The 23,230-nt window shown below is 42.0% G+C and overlaps 1 protein-coding gene across 1 annotated transcript in view; it reads right to left on the reverse strand.

The window, feature by feature from the left end:
* Positions 1–342: 342 nt before the first annotated feature.
* bend7 (BEN domain containing 7) overlaps positions 343–23,230 on the reverse strand; it is a 74,610-nt gene continuing 51,722 nt past the window's right edge. The window contains exons 7-10 of the mRNA XM_073065305.1: positions 13,948–14,173; positions 11,184–11,303; positions 4,630–4,686; positions 343–3,255 (exon numbers count right to left, since the gene is read on the reverse strand). Coding sequence (XP_072921406.1) covers positions 3,182–3,255; positions 4,630–4,686; positions 11,184–11,303; positions 13,948–14,173 — 477 coding nt within the window. The 3' untranslated portion in view covers positions 343–3,181. The remainder of the gene's footprint in view (positions 3,256–4,629; positions 4,687–11,183; positions 11,304–13,947; positions 14,174–23,230) is intronic.

A 23,230-nucleotide genomic window follows, 5' to 3' on the forward strand; every position in this document is an offset into this window, starting at 1 on the left:
TTTCAGCCCCAATCTCCTGCATTCTCCCCAATAACGCTTCATGCCCTGACCAATTAAGAATCTATCAACCTCTGCCTGCCTTAAATATATCCAGTGACTTGGCCTCCACAGCTTACTGTGGCAGCGAATTCCAAAGATTCATCACTCTGGCTAAAGAAATTCCTCCTAATCTCCATTTTAAATAGACGTCCCTCTACTCTGAGACTGCTGACTGTTTATTCCTCTCCATAGATGCTGCCTGACCTGCTGAGTTCCTCCCGCATTTAGTACATGTTGCTTTGGAGTTTCAGCATCTGCAGAACCTCTCATGTTACTGAGGCTGCAGCAGTTCATTTATAAAGTAGCAACAAGAAGCCAATAACAATTGTAGCAACTTTTATTACAAAGATGAATACAAGTGTTACATATTAAAACAATTGTAACTGACAATATATTACAGTACTTTTTTGCTCCAGGTTTAACTAATTGCACAATTTCTAATAAAAATCCAAATTATTTACATTCCTCAATGATCTTATAAAATGAGGATATTTTTAAAAAAATTAATTATTCAATTTTTAAAACTAACAATTAGTAAAGAAGCCTCTAAAACAAAATCAATTATAAATTATTTCTGAACTAAGTTGTTAATTGCACAATTATGTTCTTGAACTAGCTAGTAAAATCAATCTGTAAAGCAATCCCTCTTGTTAACAGCATCTTTGTGTCTAATCTGAGAGCACCAATATCACCAACAGGGATATACACCCATTTTTACTTCAGTGTTGCGGGTAACTAAAAGGAGCTGGATTAAGTACTAATTTGGGCCAGTAGTAATTGCATAATACTGCCTCTGCTATTAAAACTTCACATTTATCACAGTTTCTTCATTTAAAGACCACTGAACAATTCACAGACGTGACAAGCAAAAGTAAATCTCTGCTGAAAGAAGCATTCTTTTAAATGATTATGCTAATCTGATAACTAAGTGGTGAAGTTAAGATAACATTCCTCTCAGGTTGCAGGGGCACAATAATGGAGTGAGCTGTTTAACTTTGTAAGATTGTTCCGTCAGTCTTACTGCCTTCACCTTGACCCACCACCCCCATCTTCCATTATACTGTATACAATTATCTAACTGGGCGTAGTTGTAGTAGTTATTATGATGCTACTACAGCTAGAATGCGGAGTTGAATTCTGGCACTCTTTATAAGGATTTGTATGTTCTCTCGATGACTGCATGGGTTTTCTTCAGTGCTCCCACATCCTCCCACAGTCCAAAGACGTACCAGTTAGTAGGTTCATTGGTCATTGTAATTCTCCTGTGATTAGGGTAGAGTTAACTAGTTGCTGGGTAGTGCAGCTCTTTGGGGCAGAAGGGACTGTTCTGCACTGGATCTCTAAATAAAAATAAATACCTAAGTGGTGAAGATAACATCCCTCTCAGGATGGGGGTGTTGCAGGAGCACAATAATGGAGCGAGCTGTTTAACTTTGCAAGCTTGTTCGGTTAGTCAATGACTTGCACTTAACTGCCTCCCCTGACCCCACCATGTTATCATTGGTGATCAAATATCTAACAAAAATAATAACTGATCCTCTTCTGCAGTTCACAGAAGATTCCAAATTATACCAAAGTCCAGAGTACAGGGTCAATGGCCAGATTCTTGACAGTGTGCGGAACAGAGGGGTCTTGGGGTCCACGTCCGTAGATTCCTCACAGTTGCCATGCAAGTTGGTAGGGTGATTAAGAAAGTATATGGCATATTGGCCTTCTTTAGTCAGGGAATTGAGTTCAAGAGCCATGAGGTATTGTTACAGCTCTATAAATCTCTGGTTAGACCACACTTGGAATATTGTGTTTAGTTCTGGTCGCTTCACTATAGGAACTATGTAGAAGCTTTAGAGAGGCTGCAGAGGAGTTTTACCAGGATCCTGTCTGGATTAGAGAACATGTCTTATGAACATAGGTTGAGCTAGTTAGGGCTTTTCTCTTTGGAGTGAAGAAGGACAAGAGGTGACTTGACAGAAGTGTGCAAGATGGTAAGAGGCATAGACAGAGTGGACAGCCAGAGACTTTTGCCCAAGGTGGAAGCGGCTAATAGAAGAGGGCATATTTTTAAGGTGATTGGAGGAAAGCATAGGTGGAAGGGGATGTCAGAGGAAAGATGTTTTACACAGAGAGTGGTGGGTGCATGGAGAACCTGCCAGGAGTGGTGATAGAAGTAGATACATTAGGGGCACTTAAGAGACTCTTAAGTTAGGCACACAGCAGAATGAAAAATAGACAGCTATGTGGGAGGGAAGGGTTAGATGGCTTTTGGTGTAGGTTACAAGGTTAGCATGACATTGTGGACTGAAGGGGTTGTACTGTGCTGTAGTGTTCAATGTTCAAAGGGATCCCTGTAACAACTTGAACATTGAAGAGGATGCAACCTTGGTTTGAGGGATATCTGTGTATGTCAGTGGGTGGGTGGGTAAGGAGCTTGATTTGCTGTTGTCATGTTTTGTTGCTGTTCTGCTGAGTGTTGTGGGTATGCTGTGTTGGTGCCAGAATGTGTGGCCACACTTGCAGACTGCCCCCAGCATATCCTTAGGTTGTGTTGATTGTTAATGCACTTCCAAAACATTCAAAAATCTATGTTGTGTCACACACAAAATGCCAGAGGAACTCAGCAGGTCAGGCAGCATCCATGAAGAGGAATAAACAGTCAACATTTTGAAGCCTAGTTCCTTCTTCAGGACTGCAAAGGAGCCAGAATAAGGTGGTGGGAATTGGAAGGAGGACAAGCCTTTCCTACAGCAGGGTTTCCCAACTACTTTATGCCACGGACCAGTATCAGTAACCTAGGGGTCCATGGACCCCAGGTTGGGAACCCCTGGCTTAAAGGGATAAGGGGCAAATGCAGGCAATTGGGACTTGGCAACTTGGTCAGCATGGATGAGTTGGACCGAAGGGCCCGTGTCTGCACTGTATGAAACAGCAACCCAAATTGGTGTTTCGAGCAACAGGAATCTTCATCAGAAGAATTATTATGGTTAACTTGGATGCTAAATGAATAAAGGATTAATAAAGGAACATCACAACTGATTTAGAAGCTGACAGATGAAAGAGAGAAAATGAATCTGAATGTAAAGGGTTGACTGTGAACTAGCTGCTCCATTGACCACGTTTCATTGGAGAAAAGGCAGCTGTCCAAACATCACATCTGAACTGCTCGGAGTGGCTCCGAATCGTTCCATACGTTACTCGAGCTGGCCGCATTACTGCCTCCTCCTACAACAGACAGACAGTTCAGAATTATTAGTTACCATTGGACAGAAAAATTCAGCTCATCTCAGGCTTAACAAGGTAGCTGACACAACATTTCAGAAAATCATTTCTCAGTAAGAAAAGCCATGGATTTCCAGTGCTTTTAAGACCAGTTTCAGTGGCAGTCTGTTAAAGGGGAAGGCAGCTCAAAGTGCAATTATGATACACGTACTTCACTGATTATGAATTATTGCATATGATAATTTGTGAAGATGTCATAAATACTCATAGCTCCAGACTTTTCCAAGGTACTGTATTTGCCAGCGTGGAGTGGAGACCAAGTTTGTAAATCTGGTGGGATCAAAGGATGTTGGGAATGGTGAGGGTGGAGTACTGTGGGAGAGATATCAGACAGGTGGCAGAGAAGGAGAGCGAGGGGTGGGGTGTGGTGCGGGTGCAGACACACCCAGCACTGAGACACCAGGCAAGGTAATTTTATTCCAAATAATGGATTTACTGATCATTTTAGAATGCCTTTCTGGTGTTTGCTGCTCCTGGTATGTCTTTGGACTGTGGGAGGAAACCCGAGCACCTGGAGGAAACCCACATGGTCATGGAGAGAACATACATTACCTGGTTGGTGATCACTGACACTGTAAAGCAATATATTCACATTCTTCAACTGTCAACAGATGTACCATACAGTGCAAAAGTCTTAAAGCATATTTAAGACATATAAAATACAGTGCAAAAGTATATATATTTATACACACACACACACACACAGACAGAGCTAGGGGGTCTAACACTTCTGCACAGTACTGTAGTAATTTTATGTATCGCACTGTACTGCTCCCTCAAAAAAAATCATGACATATGTGAGTGATGATAAACTTGATTCTGATCTGGGTCTCTACTGTGGACTGAGAGTGGGAAAGGGGCAGGGAGAGGGGAATCATGGTTGGAAAAAGGGGAAGGGAGACAGGAGGGAGTGGGAAGCACAAGAGAGACATTCTGTAATGATCAATAAACCAATGTCTGGAATCAAGTGGCGTTGCCTGGTGTCTCAGAGCTGGGCGTGTCTCCATCCACACCCCTTCCCTTGGGCCTTGCCACTCCTCTGCTGCCTGTCCTACACCCTCCTACAGCACTCCACCCTCGCCATTCCCAACACCCAACATCCTTCATCCTTTGCTCCTGCCAGATTTACAAACTCACTCTTCGTTCAATGTTGACAAAAACAGTTGTGCAAAAGTTTTATAGCTAGGGTCCCTAAGACTTTTGCACAGTACTGTAAATTTTAGAAGCCCTTTGCAGTTTTTGCTAAATCTTTAAAAAGATTTACATTTTTGCAAAATTGAGACATATTTGATTTTAAAGAACACACCAGAAACTTACCAGTACTTATGATGAAACTGGTTCCAATCTTCCCACTGGATTCAAATGGCTCTAGAACTGGAAATAAAAACAATTAGTACCAAAATTTAAAAACGTTAACATAATAAGGAAAGTATGCCAGTGTTTTTAATTTCTAAGATGATTAAGGGAGTTCTGCTTGTCACCACTCTAACAAACTTCTACAAATATACTGTTGGAAGTATCCTGACTGGTGACAGCACGGTTTGGGACGGCAAATCAAATGTTCAGGAATGTAAGAACCTGCATACAGTAGTGGACTCAGCCCAATATATTGCGGGCAAATTCCTCCCCACCATCAGGAATATCTACAGGAATGGCGGACTCAAGTAGGCAACATCCATCATCAAATACAATGGATTCTGCAAATGCTGGAAATCCAGAGTAACACACATAAAATGCTGGAAAAATTCAGCAAGTCAGGCAGCATCTTTAAGAGAGGAATAAATAGTTAAAATTTTGGGCCAAGGCCCTTCATCAGGATTACATCACCCATCATCAAAGATCCCCATTATTCAGGACATGCCATCTTCTCGCAGTTTCTATCAGGCAGAAGGTACAGAAGCCTGAAGTCCCATGTCAGCAGGTTCAGGAACAGCTACTTCCCTTCAACCAGCCAGTTCATGAACCAACTGGCAAAACACTAATCGCCACTGCAGCTTAGCAACACTACAATCACTTTGCATTAAAATAGACTTCGCTTTACATTTGTTCTAATTGTTTTTGTTGCAAAATTGTGTATAATTTATGACTAATTCATGCTTTTCTTCTGAATGTTGCTCTGTGCCTGTGATGCTGCTTGAAAGTCTGTTAATAAACTCTACTTTAACTTTAAAACTAATCTGGCAGTGCATTAACATTTACATTTCTATCTGTGTTTTTGCACTAATGAGATGAAAGAAAAGCCGACTAAATTAACTGCTTCAATGCCAACAGCACAGAACTCTTGCCCACATTGATGTCTGTGCTTTGCAAATTCATTTACTTATTTACTGACATACAGAGCCGAACAGGCCCTCTGGCTCTTTCAGTCATCAATGGCTCACTTTAATCCTATCCTAATCACGGGACAATTTACAATGACCTATTAACCTACTAACTGGTACATCTTTGGACCACGGGAGGAAACTAGAGCACCTGGAGGAAAACCACGCAGTCATGAGGAGAACGTACAAACTCCTTACAGGTAGTGGCAGCAATTGAACTCGGGTTGCCCCTACTGTAAAGTGTTGTGCTAACTAACCACTACATTACTCAGCCACCCTAGCTGCTCACAATACTCCACGTCTGTCTGATGCCTCAGCATTATATCCTTGCCCTTACACCAAGAGGATCATGCCCATTCACCTTATCAACCGACACCCCTGATGATTGTCTATACCTGGCTCATTGCCGCTGAAGATCTCATCCATGGGTTCATCATCTCAGTCTCAACCTCACCAACCTGGGTAGAAGTGACCACCACTGCCCATATTGAAAGTATAATGAACAGACTGCAGAAGCTGAATCAGAATCATAAAGAAGTCCCTTCGCCAATGCTTGCTTCTCAACAGAGGGGCTGATAATGCTCTGGCTTTAATAAGGTTTCAGCTTAATCAGCTTCTAACTACCCCTCATCCCAACACAGCCCGAAGTTTTATATTGGAGAATGTTATCAGCCATCAGTGGGATTACACTCCTCATGGTAGATCTATAGTTCTGTTAATAATGAAAGAATGTCGCTCAGAAATAGTGAAAGCTCTGTGGTATTTAGCTAAACCAGTGCAAACAGACAGAAGCCTTACATTTGTAAATAGAGCTTACCCCGAAAACAATTAACTGCAATATTTCCAATGCAGATTTTTATTTGGTGTGTGACAAAGGCTGTTTTGTATTGTCTCACCCACAAGTGGGAATGTTAATTCACAAAATATGACATTTATACCAGAGCTCGCAGCTGACGTATTCCCACCCCCTCCTTTCAACACCAACTTGGTGAGGTAGTTTTCAGATGCCGGAAGACCAGCACATTCTCATTTTTGCAATCTATGGAGAATCGTTAAATACCCAGACGGCTGTTGTGATTTTAGAACCAAGAGCAGTACAGCACATGAACAGGCCTTTCGGCCCACAACGTTGTGCTGAACTAATTAAGCTAATGTTGCAAGTTAAACTAATCACCTCTGCCCATATACGATCCATATCCACCCGCTCCCTGCACCTTCACATCATGATCTAAGAGCCTCTTGCATCCATCTCCATTACCAACACTGGCAAGTGTTCCAGAAACCCACCGCCACCACCTGAGTCAAAAACTTGTCCCACACATCTCATATGACAGGACAGCCCACACTGTTGTGTTAAACTAATTAAACTAATCACTTCTACCTGTGATCTGTATCATCCCACTCCCTGCAAGTTCATGTGTTTATCTTAGATCCACTTGTATTTGCCTCCACTATCACCATGGGCACCCACCACCCTGTGTAAAGAACTTGTCCTGCACACCTCCTTCAAAATTTCTCCCTCTCACTGTAAACTCATGCCCTCTGGTATTAGAGGCCCTCTGGGATATGGATACTGGCCGACTGTCTATGCTTCTCAGGATTATGCACAGGCTTAGCCACATAATCACTAATTCAAGAAAAGTCAGTGCTGTACCGTAATGAGAGAAAATTGTAAATAAAACAGACCTTAAAAAGAGGTTCCAATGTCTTCCAATGGCAGGAATAACAAGTGTTACTTCCTCAGAATTCAACCAATGTGGAAAATTAGACCAAAAAGCAGAATTAGGCCATTCAGCCCATCAAGTTTCTCCATTTGATCATGGGTGATTTACTATCCCTCGGATCAATATTCTCCTGTTTTCTCCCCATAATCTTTGATGCCCTGACTAATCAAGGATCTATCAACCTCTTCTTTAAATATACCCAATGACTTGGCCTCCACAGCTGTCAGTGACAATGAATTCCACAAATTCACCACATTTTGGTTAAAGAAATTCCTCCTCATTTCTGTTCTAAAGGGGCATCCTTCTATTTTGAGTCTGTGCACTCTGGTCCCAGACTCCCCCACCACTGGAAACATCCTCTCCACATCCACTCTATCTAGCCTTTCAACATTCAATCGGCTTCAACAAGATCCCCCTCATTCTTCAAAACTCCAGCAAGTACAGTCATCAAACACTCCTATGATAAGCCTTTCAAAGCCTGACCATTGACATCTCCTTTAATGCCTAGTATCAGATTTCGTCTGGTAAAGTTCCTGTGAAGCATGTTGAATTACTTTAAAAGAACAATATAAATGGTTACTGTTATCGATAGATAAAATTATTACTGCTGTCACAATAGAATTGTCAAGGGAAACACAGGAGGAATCCAAAGATGAGAGCTCTCTAAAACTAGATTCTATTTCTTCTGTAGATTACCAGGTGACACATTACTGAGCAGAAAAGAGAGATGACATCAGTGTTGTGACCATACAGAGTGGATTCTGTTTTATTGGGATACATTGGGACTAGTAGATTTTGGCCAACTGGCTGAGGTTTCATGGAAATCAGGCCCTTAAGGTTGTTATAGCCGGGGGTGGTAGTGGAGATAAGTATTAAATGCTTCCAATGGCCTGCACCTGAAATAGCCCACAACTAAATCCAGCTCCTGGCCTTCACGTGAGGCTTCACTACTAAGCTCAGCGGGAATGTTTCTACTGACAGGAGAAGGGGCAAAGGTGGGTTACTGGTGCCTTAAAACCAGTCGCTTCAGGCAGATGGGGCTTATCAGCTGTAGTTGGCAGCTCAGCTCGAAGAAAGGAAGCCCTGATCTCAAACCTCTGCTGCCTTGCCGGTTATACTCACTCATGGGAAAGGCTTAGGGAGTAAACCCAGAGGGAATAATCTGGAGCTGGAGACCCAAAGGCAGTCCTGCATTGAGTTCAATGCTGACTGGCAACTCCTGTGATGTGGCTGGTGCCAAATTGTATTGGTCTCTGCCGTTCCTTTGGGTTCGCCATATGCGTGGAGAAGGGGAGCTTGCTACATGGGCAACAGCTTGCTCTCCATATCCTCCCCCAGAGGTCTCATGGAAATAGTTAAAAATTATTTTTAAAAAAGACAAGCTATCACATATTTGAATGATAAATGATGTATCTAAATTAAATACAGAACAAATTAGAACACTACCAATGCCACTCCAAGTCCTATTAAACTGTGTATTAGTTCCTTATAGTTATCGATGGAGGATCTTCCATGTTGTGATCTTTTGACTGTTTATTCATTATGCACCATGTCGTATGACATGGGCGAACATGGTCTCATGACCATGATTGGTCTTGGCAAATTTTTCAACAGAATTGGTTTGCCATTGCCTTCTTCTGGGTAGTGTCTTTACAAGATGGGTGACCCCAACCACTATCAATATTCTTCAGAGATTGTCTGCTTGGCATCAAGTGGTCACATAACCAGGACTTTTGATATGCACTAGTTGCTCATATGACAGTTCTCTTACTGACACAACCAATCAACAGATGATGCACATAGCTCTACACACCGTCCTTACACATCTGGAGAAGAAGGATGCTTATGTGAGAATGCTGTTCTTGGACTACAATTAGGCATTCAACACCATAATTTCCTCCAGAATTGACAAGAAGCTCAGAGACCTCGGTCTTCACCCTGCCTTGTGCAGCTGGATCTTGGACTTCCTGACAGATCACCGGCAGGTGATAAGAGTGGATTCCCTCACCTCTGCCCCTCTGACCCTCAACACAGGTGCCCCTCAGGGCTGTGTACTAAGGCCCCTCCTTTACTCTCTATATCCATGACTGTGTTGCCACCCACAGCTCCCATCTGCTAATTAAATTTGCTGATGATACTACATTGATTGGCCTAATCTCAAATAATAACGAGGCAGCCTACAGAGAAGAAGTCATCACCCTGTAACAGTGATGTCAAGAAAACAACCTCTCCCTCAATGTTGTAAAAACAAAGGAGCTGGTTGTGGACTACAGGAGGAATAGAGACTGGCTAGCCCCTATTGACGTCAATGGATCTGGGGTTGAGAGGGTGAACAGCTTTAAGTTTCTCAGCATAAACAACACCGAGGATCTCACGTGGTCTGTACATACCAGCTGTGTGGTGAAAAAAGCACAACAGCACCTCTTTCACCTCAGACGGTTGAAGAAGTTTGGTATGGGTTGCCAAATCCTAAGAACTTTCTACAGGGGCACAGTTGAGAGCATCCTGACTGGCAACCTCACTGCCTGGTATGGGAACTGTACTTCCTTCAATCGCAGGACTCTGCAGAGAGTGGTGCGGACAGCCCAGCACATCTGTAGATGTGAACTTCCCATGATTCAGGACATTTACAGAGACAGGTGTGTAAAAAGGGCCTGAAGGATCACTGGAGACCTGAGTCACCCCAACCACAAACTGTTCCAACTGCTACCATCTGGGAAACAGTATCGCAGTGTAAAAGCCAGGACCAACAGGCTCCGGGACAGCTTCTTCCACCAGGCCATTAGACTGATTAACTCATGCTGACACAATTGTATTCCTAAGCTATATTGAGGGTTCTGTTGTACATACTATTTATTACAGATTACTATAAATTGCACATTGCACACTTGGAGATGTAACGTAAAGATTTTTACTTCTTATGTATGTGACGATGTAAGTAATAAAGTCAATTCAATTCATAACCAGGACTTTAGATATGCACCAGTTGCTTGTATGAGCACCCACCACCTGCTCCCATTGCGTCAGGTGACCCTGATCCGGGGGCTACATAACAGGTGCTACATCTTACTCAAGGGTGACCTGCAGGCTAGCAGAGGGAAGGAGTGTCTTGCACCTTCTTTGGTAGAGACGTATCACCAGCCTGTTCGTTTTTGACTATAAACGAACAGAGTCAGTGCAGACATCTAGTGTAGGTAACGGACTGCCTTCATACAATGTTGTCGACAACTGCATCCTCCAAATCTTCGTTTTCATTGTAACATTCAAGACGATTGTTGATACCTTCAAATTCTTCATAGTTCCTAACTTGCTGAAGTTGTGAAATTGTTTCAGTTTCACTCCTGACCACTACTGGCATCTCCAAGCCTGAATGCTTGAAACCACAGTGAGCAAAACGGTCCTGAATTGTCTTACTGCTTATTTCTCGCCAATTATCAGTGTCAAAAATAACTGCTTTTGAACACAAACATGCCTAACAGATGCTATTTAAAAACTGCTTGCTTAAAGCATGGTGTTATGTTTAACAACCACACAAATGCGCTCGACTGACGCTAGCTAGAAACTGTTTGGCAACAGACTTCTGTCCCAACTAACCGGCACAGTGTCTCCAATAAATGAAGGGAATCCCAGCTATTTTCTCGATTAGTTTTTGCTCTTTAAGAGTTGTCTCAAATAAGTAGCTGCTTTGATTAACTGAATCCACTGTATTTCACAACATTTAAAAGTGTGCAGAGACACCTTCATTTAAAAAGTAATGAAGGTGCCAGCCATTACGTCAAAATAACATCTTCAGTTACTCTTGAGATTGCAGAGTACAGTTACTCACCGGAACCTCTTTTTAAGCGCTTTCTTGCCAGCTTAATTTGATCCTGGAGAATCTGTATCCAATCCTTTGGTCCGGGAACTCGGTCAATTTGATTTAACGTGCAGTATTTCTCTGTGAAAACTGAAATTTAAAATTTTTGTTATTGACTCAAATCTAAGATCTGTGTAGCAGTTTTTGAGGATTGCCGTTGATGTGTCGTGCTGAGAAAAATATACTGATATAAATCCCACAAGTTAGCTTCACAATGGGAAGTGTAAAGTTGTCTCAAACTTGACTCTCGGAAAGTTCCTTTCTTTTGACATGTCAGAGTGGAAATGGGAGTATAACGGCCACTGAGAAATCCTGTCCATTGTGAGCAGAGCCAATCTGTAACCAATTACTACAGATGTACTGTGGAGAGCATTCTGTTCATATTGACCTGAACGCCCCACAGCCTCTCTGCTTAAAGCACTCAAATGTTGTATTCCTAAGGGGAGATTCAGTTTGTCACTAAAGACTCCAGCAAATTTCTGTAGTAACACACACAAAATGCTGGAGGAACTCAGCAAGTCAGCCAGCATCTTAGAAGAATAAAGAGTTGATTTTTGGGCTGAGACCCTTCAAAAGGACTGGAAAGGAAGAGGGAAGAAGCCAGATGAGGGGGAAGATGGGTAGGTGGGGGAAGAGGGGATGAAGTGAGAAGCTGGGAGGTGATTGGTGGAAAAGGTAAAGGGCTGAAAGAAACTGATAGAAGAGCAGAGTGGACCATGGTAGATAGGGAAGCGGAAGGGGCACCACGGGGAGGTGATGGGCAGGTGAGGAGAAGAGAAGCGGTGAGAAGGGAATGGAAGAAGAAAGAAGGGGAGGGGAAGAAATTACTGGAAGTTCGAGAAATTGATGTTCATGCCATCAGGTTGGAGGCTACCCAGATGTTGAGGTACAGCTCCTGCAATTTGAGTGTCATCTCAAAATAGCAGGAGAGGAGGCCGTTGACCAACATGTTGGAATGGAAACAGGGAGTGGAATTATAATGATTGGTCACTGGGAAATCCTGCTTGATGCAGACGGAGCGAATCTGTAGCAAATTTCTACAGATGTACTGTGAAGAGAATTCTAACCGGTTGCATCACCCTCTGGTATAGGGGGCATTGCTTAGAGTTGTAAAAGACAGCAGAAAGTTGTAAACTCAGTCAGCTCCATCATGGGCACTAGCCTCCCCAGCTTTCTGGACATCTTCAAAAGGCGATGCCTTAAAAAAGGCAGCATCCATCATTAAGGACCCCCACGACCCAGGACATGTTCTCTTCTCATTGCTACCATTAGGGAGGAGGTATAGGAGCCTGAAGACACACATTCAGCGATTTAGGAACAGCTTCTTCCCCTCTGCCAAGAGATTTCTGAATGGACAATTAACTCATGAACACTATTCTTCTCTTTTAGCTCTTCTTTTTAAAATATATTTTATTGTAATTTACAGTAAATTTTGTGTTTTGCAATGTACTACAGTTGCCAAGCAGCACATTTCATGACATATGTCAGTGATCATTATCTGATTCAAGATTCAAGCTTATTTATCACACTTCGAGTGAAATGTGTTGTTTGTGTTAACAACCAACATACCCAAGGATGTGCTGGGGGCAGCCTGCAAGTGTCTCCACACATTCCAGCACCAACACAACATGCCCACAATGCACATTGTGATTATTATACTGAACATTGGTGCCTTGTGCCTGCTGGGAGGTGTAGCCACTTCATTCTGTTGATGTTCGTTGTAACAATCTGCACATCCCAGCCATCAGTCAACTCAAAATAGTCCATCTCCGTAATGAGTTCTGCCACTAATCTCTCCGGGCTGCAGTCTGTGTGATGTAGCCAGCCATGTAGGATTCTTTCTAGATCAGTCTTATTTGTAATTCATCCCTCATCTTGTTAGTTTAAAAGCAGAAATTACGATCCACACTAATCAGGAGGGAGGAGTTCTACCCGCGCAGTGATAATACAGACAGCACCGTGGAGACAGATGGCATGACGTTTGATTTCCTCATTGACATGCTATCAGAATAAATTAAATAGATGGAATCACTGAGTTAGGGAACATAGAACTGCACAGGCCCTCAGGCCCACAATGTTGTGCTGACCTTTTAACCTACTCTAAGATCAAACTAACCCTTCCCTCATGGAGCCCTACATTTTTCCTCCATCCATGTGCCTATTTAAATATCCACAATCTACCTGCCTGTACAACCACCCCTGGCAGCGTGTCATTGCCGGGGTGGTGATAGGGGTAGATACATTAAAATTATACCGCATCATATTAGCTATTTCTGCCCTGGGGAGAGGTCTCTGATTGTCCACTCTATCATTGCCAATTATCACCATGTATACCTCCATCAAATCACCTCTTATGCTCCTTCACTCAAAAGAGAAAGTCCCTAGCTTGCTTCAATCAGGTCTTCCCTCAGCCTCTGACACTCCAGAGAAAATAGCCCAATTTAGATCTTCAGATTAAAGAAGCAATGCCCTTTTTTCCAATATTAAAAAAAAGTCCAAAGTAAATTTACTATCAAAGGACATATATGTCACCTTATGTTACGCTGAGATTCATTTTCCTACAAGCATTTACAGTAAATACAAACACAATAGAAACAATGAAAAACTGTACATAACAATACAAACAAATAATGTGCAAAATATTACAAACTGCAAATACACAAAGAAAAGAAATAAATATCTAGAACATGAGATGAAGAGCAGTTGAAAATGAGTGCATGGGTTACTATATTACCTTTTATTGCTCCCACGATATTTTGATCCAGACCTTTCCTGTTGTCATTGGCCCCTCGTTTCCTTTTCCCATTCGGAAGAGAATTCGCCAACGTTCGATCATCAAAAAACGCGGAGACAAGTTTCCGAAAAAGCAGACTTCCAGTGCGGGAGTAATTGAGCAATATGGACTCAAGCTGTGACTTGGGAATGAACACGTCATAACCATCTGCGAGTCGGACTTCAGGCTGCCAGGAGAGAACAGGACCTTAATTGAACATTATTGCGTTTTCCCTTCAAACTTCAAAATAAATTTCTTATCAAAGTACATACAGTACTGTGCAAAAGTCTTAGAGAGAGAGAGAGAGAGAGAGAGAGATAGAGCTGGGGTGCCTAAGACTTTTGCACAGTACTGTAGTAATTTTATGTATTGCACTGTACTGCCACTGCAAAAAAAAACAAATTTCATGATGATAAAGCTGATTCTGATATGGGTCTCTATTGCGAGCTGAGAGTGGGAAGGGGGTAGGGAGAAGGGAATCATGGTTGGGGAAAGGGAAGGAAGAGGGGAGGGAGCAGGAAGCACCAGAGAGACATTCTAATGATCAATAAACCAAGTGTTTTGAATCAAATCAACTTGCTTGGTGTCTCAGGGCTGGGTGTGTCTGCACCCATGTTAATCTCCATCCCAGCACTTCTTCTCTGCCACCTATCCCACACCCTCACCATTCCCAACATCCTTTGCTCGTGCCAAACCTACTCTCCGCTCCACATTGACAAATACAGTACTATGCAAGAGTCTTAGGCAGCCTAGTTATATATATGTGCCTAAGGCTTTTGCACAGTACTGTATATGTCACCATATATAATTTGAGATTCATTTTCTTGCTAGCAGTCACAGTAAATACAAAGAAACAGAATAGATCTAGTGGAAGACTGCACACAACAAGATGGACAAACAACTAATGTGCAAAAGACAATAAACCGCTTCTATCTGGTTTGCTACTGCCATTGGGAAGCAGATACAGGATTCTCAGGACCCACACCAGCAGGTTCAACAACAGATACTACTTCTCCATCATCAGGCTCTTGAACCAGAGGGGATAACCTCACTCACCCCATCATTGAACAGTTCCCACAACCTATGGACTCACTTTCAAGGACGCTTCATCTCATATTCTCCATATTTATTGCTTATTTTTTTCTCTTTTGTATTTTGCACGATTTGTTGTCTTTTGCACGTTAGTTGTTTGTCCGTCCTATTGGGTATGGTCTTTCATTGATTTTATTATATTTCTTGGATGCACTGTGTATGCCTGCAAGAAAGTGAATCTCAGGGTTGTATAAGGTGACATATATGTACTTTGAATTAAAAAAATACTTTGAACAAAAATAAAAATAAATAAGCAATAAATATTGAGATTCTGATCATACAATCCAATTAATCCTAAAAGTAAAAGTTATTCGCACTCTTCATCATTTTCAAAACCTCTGATACAGTCTTCAAACCACAAGGAAGCAATTTGTAAATATGCAGAAAACCTCCAGTTAAATTTCTGATACTTCACTCTTTTATATTTGAGAGATAATTAATTTAAATTACTCTGAATATTAATAAGTTTATCTAGGCAAATACTGGTCTGCAGTAGCTTCCCTGTTATCAGGTCTCCCAATAACTGACACAATATTGTCTGCCTCTTCGTTCCGCTTGCTACTATTTTCAGCTTCCTCATTCAGCCACAGCCCTTTGCAAAGTGTCTATCTTTCCATACGACACAGGAGCAGAATCAAGCTAATTGCCCACTGAGTCTGCTGCACCACTCCGTCCTGGCTAATTTATTATCTTTTCAACCCCATTCTTCTGCCTTCTCCCCACAACCTCTGATACCCAATCAAGGACTTAGCAACCTCTGTTCTAAGGGGATATCCTAGTATTCTGAGGCCGTGCCCTTTGGTCCTAGACTCCCCCACTATAGGAAACATCCTCTCCACATCCACTCTATCTCGGCCAGAGGTTCCCAACCATTTTTATGCCATGGACCAATATCATTAAGCAAAGGATCCATGGACCTCAGGTTGGGAACCCTGATCTAGGCCTTTCAATGTTTGATAGGTGTTTACAAACACTTACTACTTATGCCTAATTAGTCTTGAACTCAGGGGCTTGTTAGGCTGTTTTAGAGAGCAGCTTAAGGACACCATGTTGATGGAGGGCTTGGGTCAAATAAAAACCATAAGGCACAAAGCAGAATCAAGAACCTACAAACCTCTTCTTTAAATATACCCAAAGACTTGGCCTCCACAGCAGTTTGTGACCATGAATTCACCACTCTCTGGGTAAAGAAATTACTTTTCATCAGTGTTCTAAAGGGATGTCCTTCTATACTGTGGCTGTACCCTCTGGTCCTGGACCTCCTCCACAACAGGGAACATCCTCTCCACATCCACTCTACCTAGGCATTTTAATATTTGGTAGGTTTCAATGAGATTTCCCCCTCCCCCACTCTTCTAAACTCAAGTGAGTACAGGGTAGAATGCACTGAGATTTATGAGATAGTTCCTTAAAAGCTGGATGCAACTGATTGAGCACATTACCCTTTTGTCTGGTTTTCCCGATCTGCTTCTGCCATCTGTGCCTTACACACCTGTAATCACCTTGAAGTTTAGCACAGGTTATCTCACCCTCATTGAGTTATACAGCATGGAAATAGGCCCTGGGCCAACTCACCCATGCCAACCAAGATCCCCATCTGCACCAATCCCATTTCCTTGCATTTCACCCACATCCTTCTTCGCCCTTTCTGTCCTGTAGATCTGCTCTGCACTCTCTCCAGCTTAATGGCATCTTTCCTACAGCAGAGTGACCAAAACTGAACATAATACTTAGGCGCCACGGTTAGCACAACACTATTATAGCTCGGGGTGTCAGAGTTCAATGCCAGCATTCTCTGTAAGGAGTCTCTGTACGTTCTCCCCATGGGTTTTTGCCAGGTCCTCTAGTTTCAACCCACAGTCCGAAGTAGTACCGGGTAGGTCAACTGGTCATTGTAAATTATCCCATGATTAAGTTAGGGCTAAATCGGGGTTGTCGAGGGTTGCTCTGCAGTGCGGCTCTAAGGCTGGAAAGGCCTATTCCATGCTGTATCACTAAATAAAAAGATACAAAACATGGCCTCACCAACCTCTTGTCCAACTGCAAACCCTCAAATTTATCTTAAAATTCCACCATGCTATTATCACTTTTTCTGAGGAAGTCCTTTCCAATGAGATCATTAATTAGTCCTTACACCGGACAAGTAGCCAGGAAAGGGAAGTCGAGGGAACACACACCAGTCCTCATTGAGGGATCAGCATTGGAAGGGTGAGCAGCTTCAAGTTCCTGGGTGTCAACATCTCTGAAGATCTATCCTGGGCCCAACCTATTGATACAATCATGATGAAGGCATGGCAGTAACCATATCTCATTAGGAGTTTGAGGAGATTTGGTATGTCACCAAAGACTCTAGGAAATTTCTACAGGCGTATGGTGGAGAGCATTCTGACTGGTTACATTACTGTCTGGTATGGAGGCACCAATGCACTGGATTGGAAGAGGCTGCTGAAGGTTGTAGACTCAGCCAGGTCCATCAGGGGCATAACCCTCCCCACCATCGAGAACATCTTCAAAAGGTGATGCATCAAGAAGGGTCATCACCATCCAAGACATGCCTTCTTCTCATTACCATCAAGGAGGAGATACAGGAGTCTGAAGACACACACTCAATGTTTCAGGAACATCTTCTCCCCCCCCCCCCCCACCCCTGCCATCAGATTTCTGAATGGTGTATGAACCCATGAACACCAACTCACTATTTTGTTAATATATTTCTCATTGTAACTTAAGTGGAGTGGAGGCCTCCGTTAGTCTCGATAGACCATGGATTTGGGCCTTGGAAAGTTTCCAGGGCGCAAGCCTGGACAAGATTTTTTTAATGGAAGACCGGCAGTTGCCCATGCTGCAAGTCTTCCCTCTCCACGACACCGATGTTGTCAAAGGGAAGAGCATTAGGACCCATACAGCTTGGCACCGGTGTCGTCGCAGAGCAATGTGTGGTTAAGTGCCTTGCTCAAGGACACACACGCAGCCTCAGCCAAGGCTCGAACTAGTGATCTTCAGATCACTAGACGAATGTCTTAACCACTTGGCCACATGCCAACACGTAACTTAAGTAATAGTTTATGTATTGCACTGTTCTGCTACTTCCAAGCACCAAATTTCACAACATGCTGTATGTCAGTGATAATAAACCTGATTCTGAACCTGCTCCCTTTTGGTGATCAAAATAATGCTCAAAGAAACCATCCTGAATACATTCTATATACTCTTCTGCACAGAGGACAATGCTGAACCATTTGCCAAAGTTATTTGACGACTGTATCACCCATGATTCTTGAAGTACCATTCTTACGATCTCTATTATTTCTTCATTTGTACTTTGTCCTAGCTATTGGTAAGTGTCCATTCACGTAGGTGATTTCTGCACCTTGAGTATCTGACCCATTCCTCACTACTGCACCCATCTCGGTCTTTTATTGATAAATCTCACTCTCCTCCTTTTCCTTTATGTTGAAAAATTGACAAAATAAGGGAACAAGAAGGGGAGACAGAGTCCACGGATGGGACACTGGTTTTCATTAGCTCTCACCAGCCTCCCCACCGTGGACTCTGTCTGCACTTCTCACTGCCTCAGTAAAGCAGCCAGCCTAATTTAAGAAACCCACCCGCACCCCAGACATTCTCTCTTGCATCCCTCCCATCTGACAGAAGACACAAGAGCTTAAAAGCACAGATCAACAGGCTCAAGCTTTTACCCCACCATTATAAGGTTAGTGAATGGTCCCCTAGTACAACAGAATGGATTCTTGACCTCAACAACCTACCTCATCGTGGCGTTGCATCTTATTGTTTATCTGCACTGCACTTCCTCTGTAACTGGAATAATTAATTTGGTTATTGTTTCTCCCTCGTGTGCTAATGTGATAAAATGACTTGTATGATTGGAATTGGTGTTGGTTTATTATCATCACATGTATCGAGATTCAGAGAAGAGCTTTTCTCGCATGTTGTCCATCAGATTAGGTCATTACACAGTGCATTGAGGTAGTATAAAATAAAATTATAACAATGCAGAATAAAGCGTAAAAGGTACTGAAAAATAATAGCATAGTTAAACAATAAAGTGTAAGACCATTATGAGGCAGATTCAGAATTAGAATTTCTGACATACTCTACAGTACTACGGAAAAGTCTTAAGCACTCTAGATCTAGGTTTCAGATGGTGTGCCCTCCACAGAGCCCTAATCTCAACATCATTGAGGCTGTCTGGGATTACCTGGAGAGACTGAAGCAAGTGAGACAGCCAAAGCCTGCAGAAGAACTGTGGCAAGTTCTCCAAGATGCTTGGAACATCCTACCAGCGGATTTCTTTATAAAACTGCATGGCAGTGTACTTATGAATTGATGCAGCTTTTAAAGCAATGGGTGGTCACACCAAATATTGACCTGATTTAGTTTTTTACTGATTACTGCTCTCTATAGCAATTTTTTTGATTTTAAGAAACTTTTCAATTCATTATTTTTGAAAGCATCTTCACCTCACAGAATTTTTTTTACATGTGCCTAAGACTTTTGCACAGTACTGTATATCATGAAATATGCTGTTTTACAGTAGCAGCAGCACAGTACAATACATTAAAATCATTATAAATTACCATAAGAAAAGTAGAAATTAAGTTAGTGCATAAGAGCCAAGCAGTGAAGTAGTGTTCATGAACTGTTCAGAATCAGATAGCGAAAGGGAAGAAACTGCCCCTGTGCATTGAGGTAGTACAAGGGAAAACAATATCAGAATGCAGAATAATTCTTCCTGCTTTCTGTACGGAGTTTGTATGTTCTCCTTTTTTTCTAGGTTAATTGGTCATTGTAAATAGTCCCATGATTAGGCAAGGATTAAATTGGGGAATCGCTGGGTGGTGCAGCTCAAAGGGTCTGTTCCATGCTGTATCTCAATAAATAAATAAATAAACATGTAAAGGCCTCTGAAAAAGTGCAGTGCAGTTAAACAATAAAGGGCAAGATCACAAAAAGGTCAATTACGAGGTCAGGAGTCCATGTTATTGTATAAGAGGTCCATTCAAGAATTTGATAACAGTGGGATAGGAGCTGTCCTTGAGCCTGGTGGTAGATGCTTTCAGGCTTTTGCATCTTCAGAGATGCAAGACAAAGTTTTCACTGTACCTTGGTACAGGATGACAGTAATAAAACAATTTAACAAATATCCATTGAGTGCCCTGAACATTTAGTTCACAGCTTTTGTTTCTTTTCAGCTACATCTCCGTAGTGGTTATCAGATCATACTCACTAAAGGCCAGCTTAAAACCTATTTATTTAACCTTGCTTTGAACTAACATCTTTTTGTCTTTGATTTTCATGTTTATTTCTTATTTTATTTTCATATTTGCACCTTTATCCCTTTGTAAAGTACTTTGAACTCCATCATCTGTATGAGAAGTGCTCAATTAAGTTATTATTATCATTATTGTATTTTTATATTTTCTCAGCTCAAACCAGTAAAACCTGAGGATCGGGCATAGCCAAGCACACTCATTTTTCATTTGCTAGGAACTTTTGGACTATTCTACTGGTGTTTAGTACTGTGGCTTTATGGAGATTTACATAAACATTGCTGTGCAGTGCCTTTGGTATGATACCAGTTATAGATATTACTACTGGGACCCTGTTCATGTTCTGTAGTCCTTCATGTTCCTCTTTTAATTCAACATATTTCTGGTGCTTTTCACTTACTGATTTCTGTACGTTGTCTGTGTTTGGAATGGCTGTATCTACTAAGTAAGTTGTTTTCTTTGTTTAACCTGTATTATTATATCTAGATAGTTATTATGGATTGTCCTATCTGCAATAACAAATTGGTCATAATATAACTTGTGGGACTCCGACTTTAAAATTGGATCAGGCTTGTATTTATAGTAAGGTGTGGTGTTTCTTATGAGTTTGTGTTTTAGAGCAAGATTTTGGTGAATGATGTTTGTCACTTGATTGAGCCTGTATAAGTAATCAGATTTAGTTAAACTGCTGCAGGATTCTGTAATGTGGAGGACTGTTTCTGGTTTCTCTCGGCATTTTCTGCATTACTGTCTTGAACTTGTTGGTCTTTTATTATGCATTTTTGATTATTTTTGTGCTGACCACCTGGTCCTGTATTGCCACAAGGAACCACTGTTTCTGGGAAGAGGTCTCTAACTCTGAGCCAGGTGTTCAATGCTTCCTTGTCAACATCGAGTGCTCAGATCATGCAGATGTCTTCCATGGAAGGTCATGCTGATCCATTGGTTAACTTTTTTTTCTGTAGTGATAATTTCTTTTTTTTTCGATTGTGCTTTCATTTAAGTTTAGCGGTGTATATTTCTGGTCAGAATCTCATATGCTTTTGTGGAGTGCTCCTGTTTTCATTGATAAAAATATATCCTTAAAAGTTTTATTTGACTGCTGTGTAAATTTTTAATGTCTGTTATTCCTCTTCCTCCTTCTGTCCTAGGTAGTGTTAATCTAAGTGTGTTCGAGCGTACATAGAGTTTTCTAAAAAATTTTATTTTAGTTTTTATTCTTCTTTGTAAATTTCCTAGATTGGTTTTGGATCAAGATATTACACCAAAAGAATAACAATAATACTAATAATCATCATTATTATTGCTAGCTCCCAATGGCGTGTGCCTCAAATAGCCTCTGACAACCAAGTCCAGCTTCTGGGCTTCATATGTGGCTTAGCTACTAAGCCCATCAGAATTGTTTCTACTGACAGGAGAAGGGACAAAAGTGGGATTACTGTCGCCTTAAAACCAGTCGCTTCAGGCAGACCAGGCTTGTCTGCTGTGGTTGGCAGCTCATCAAAAAGAAGGAAAACTCTGCTCACTAACCTCTGCTACTCTGCAGCTATACCCACTCATGGGGAAGGCTTTGGGAGTAAACCCAGAGGGAAAAATCTGCAGTTGGAGTCCTTAAGGCAGTCCTGCATTGAGCTCAACACTGACTGGCAACTCTGCGATGCTGCTGTGCCAAACTGTATGGCCTCTGCTGTTCCTTTGGATCCATCATATGCGTGGAGAGGGGGAGCTTGCTACATGGGCAACAGCTTGCTCTCCATATCGTACTGCTCCGGCTTGTGTATCTAGACAGCTAGGACGCAACATCCATGGCTGACCCAGAGGCTTCATCATTATTATCATATAATATATAACGTGCTGAGGGCAGTCCACAAGAGTCACAATGCTTCTGACACCAACATAGTATGCCCACAAATTACTAACGCTAAACAGTACATCTTTGGAACGTGGGAGGAAACCCACATAGTCATGGGGAAAACATATAAGCACCTTAAAGACAGTGACGAGAACTGAATCCTGATTGCTGGCACTATGCTACAGTTATCCCCCTTCTTGCCTTAAATCCGTGCCTCTAGTACTGGGAAAAGGAGATTCCAACTATCCCTATCTCTGGATTCAATAAGGTCACCCCTCAGCCTCCTACTTTCCAGTGAGAACAAAAAAAGCCTAATTCTAGCTTCTGCTCCCTTCTTTTCCATCCTGATTAAGGGCCTTGGCCTGAAACATTGACTGTTAATATCCCTCTATCGCTGCTGAGTTCCTCCAGCAGTCTGAATGTGTGGCTCAAGATCTGCAGAATTGTTAGTGTTTATGCTTTTCAGACCATTCAATCTCTCTTTATAACTACACCCCTTAGACATTAGAACTAACCAGGCTCTGATGGAGGGACTGGAGAAGGTAAAACAGAATTTCCCATCAAGTCAAGTTGATTAGTAAAGCAGTCAGAGATTTATACACAACGTTAGGTTTATTGTCATAAGCACAGGTCCATATGTGCACAGGTGCAATGGAAAGCATACTTGTAGTAGACACAACTATTGTTGGCAGAATTTTAGATGTTAACGAGAAGGCGTACAGTAGTGAGATAGGTCAGCTAGTTGAGTGGTGTTGCAGCAACAACCTTGCACTCAATGTCAGTAAGACCAAAGAATTGATGGGAGACTTCAGAAAGGAATGACAAAGGAATACACGATCGAGGGATCAGAAGTGGAAAGGGTGAGCAATTTCAAGTCCCTGGGTGTCAACATCTCTGAAGATCTATTCTGGGCCCACCAGATTGATGCAGTTACAAACTGGGCACGACAGCAGCTATATTTTCTTTGGATTTTGAGGAGTCTTGGTATGTCATGAAAGACACTCACAAA

This window comes from Hemitrygon akajei, chromosome 14 (assembly GCF_048418815.1).
Source record: "Hemitrygon akajei chromosome 14, sHemAka1.3, whole genome shotgun sequence".
Classification (NCBI taxonomy): Eukaryota; Metazoa; Chordata; class Chondrichthyes; order Myliobatiformes; family Dasyatidae; genus Hemitrygon; species Hemitrygon akajei.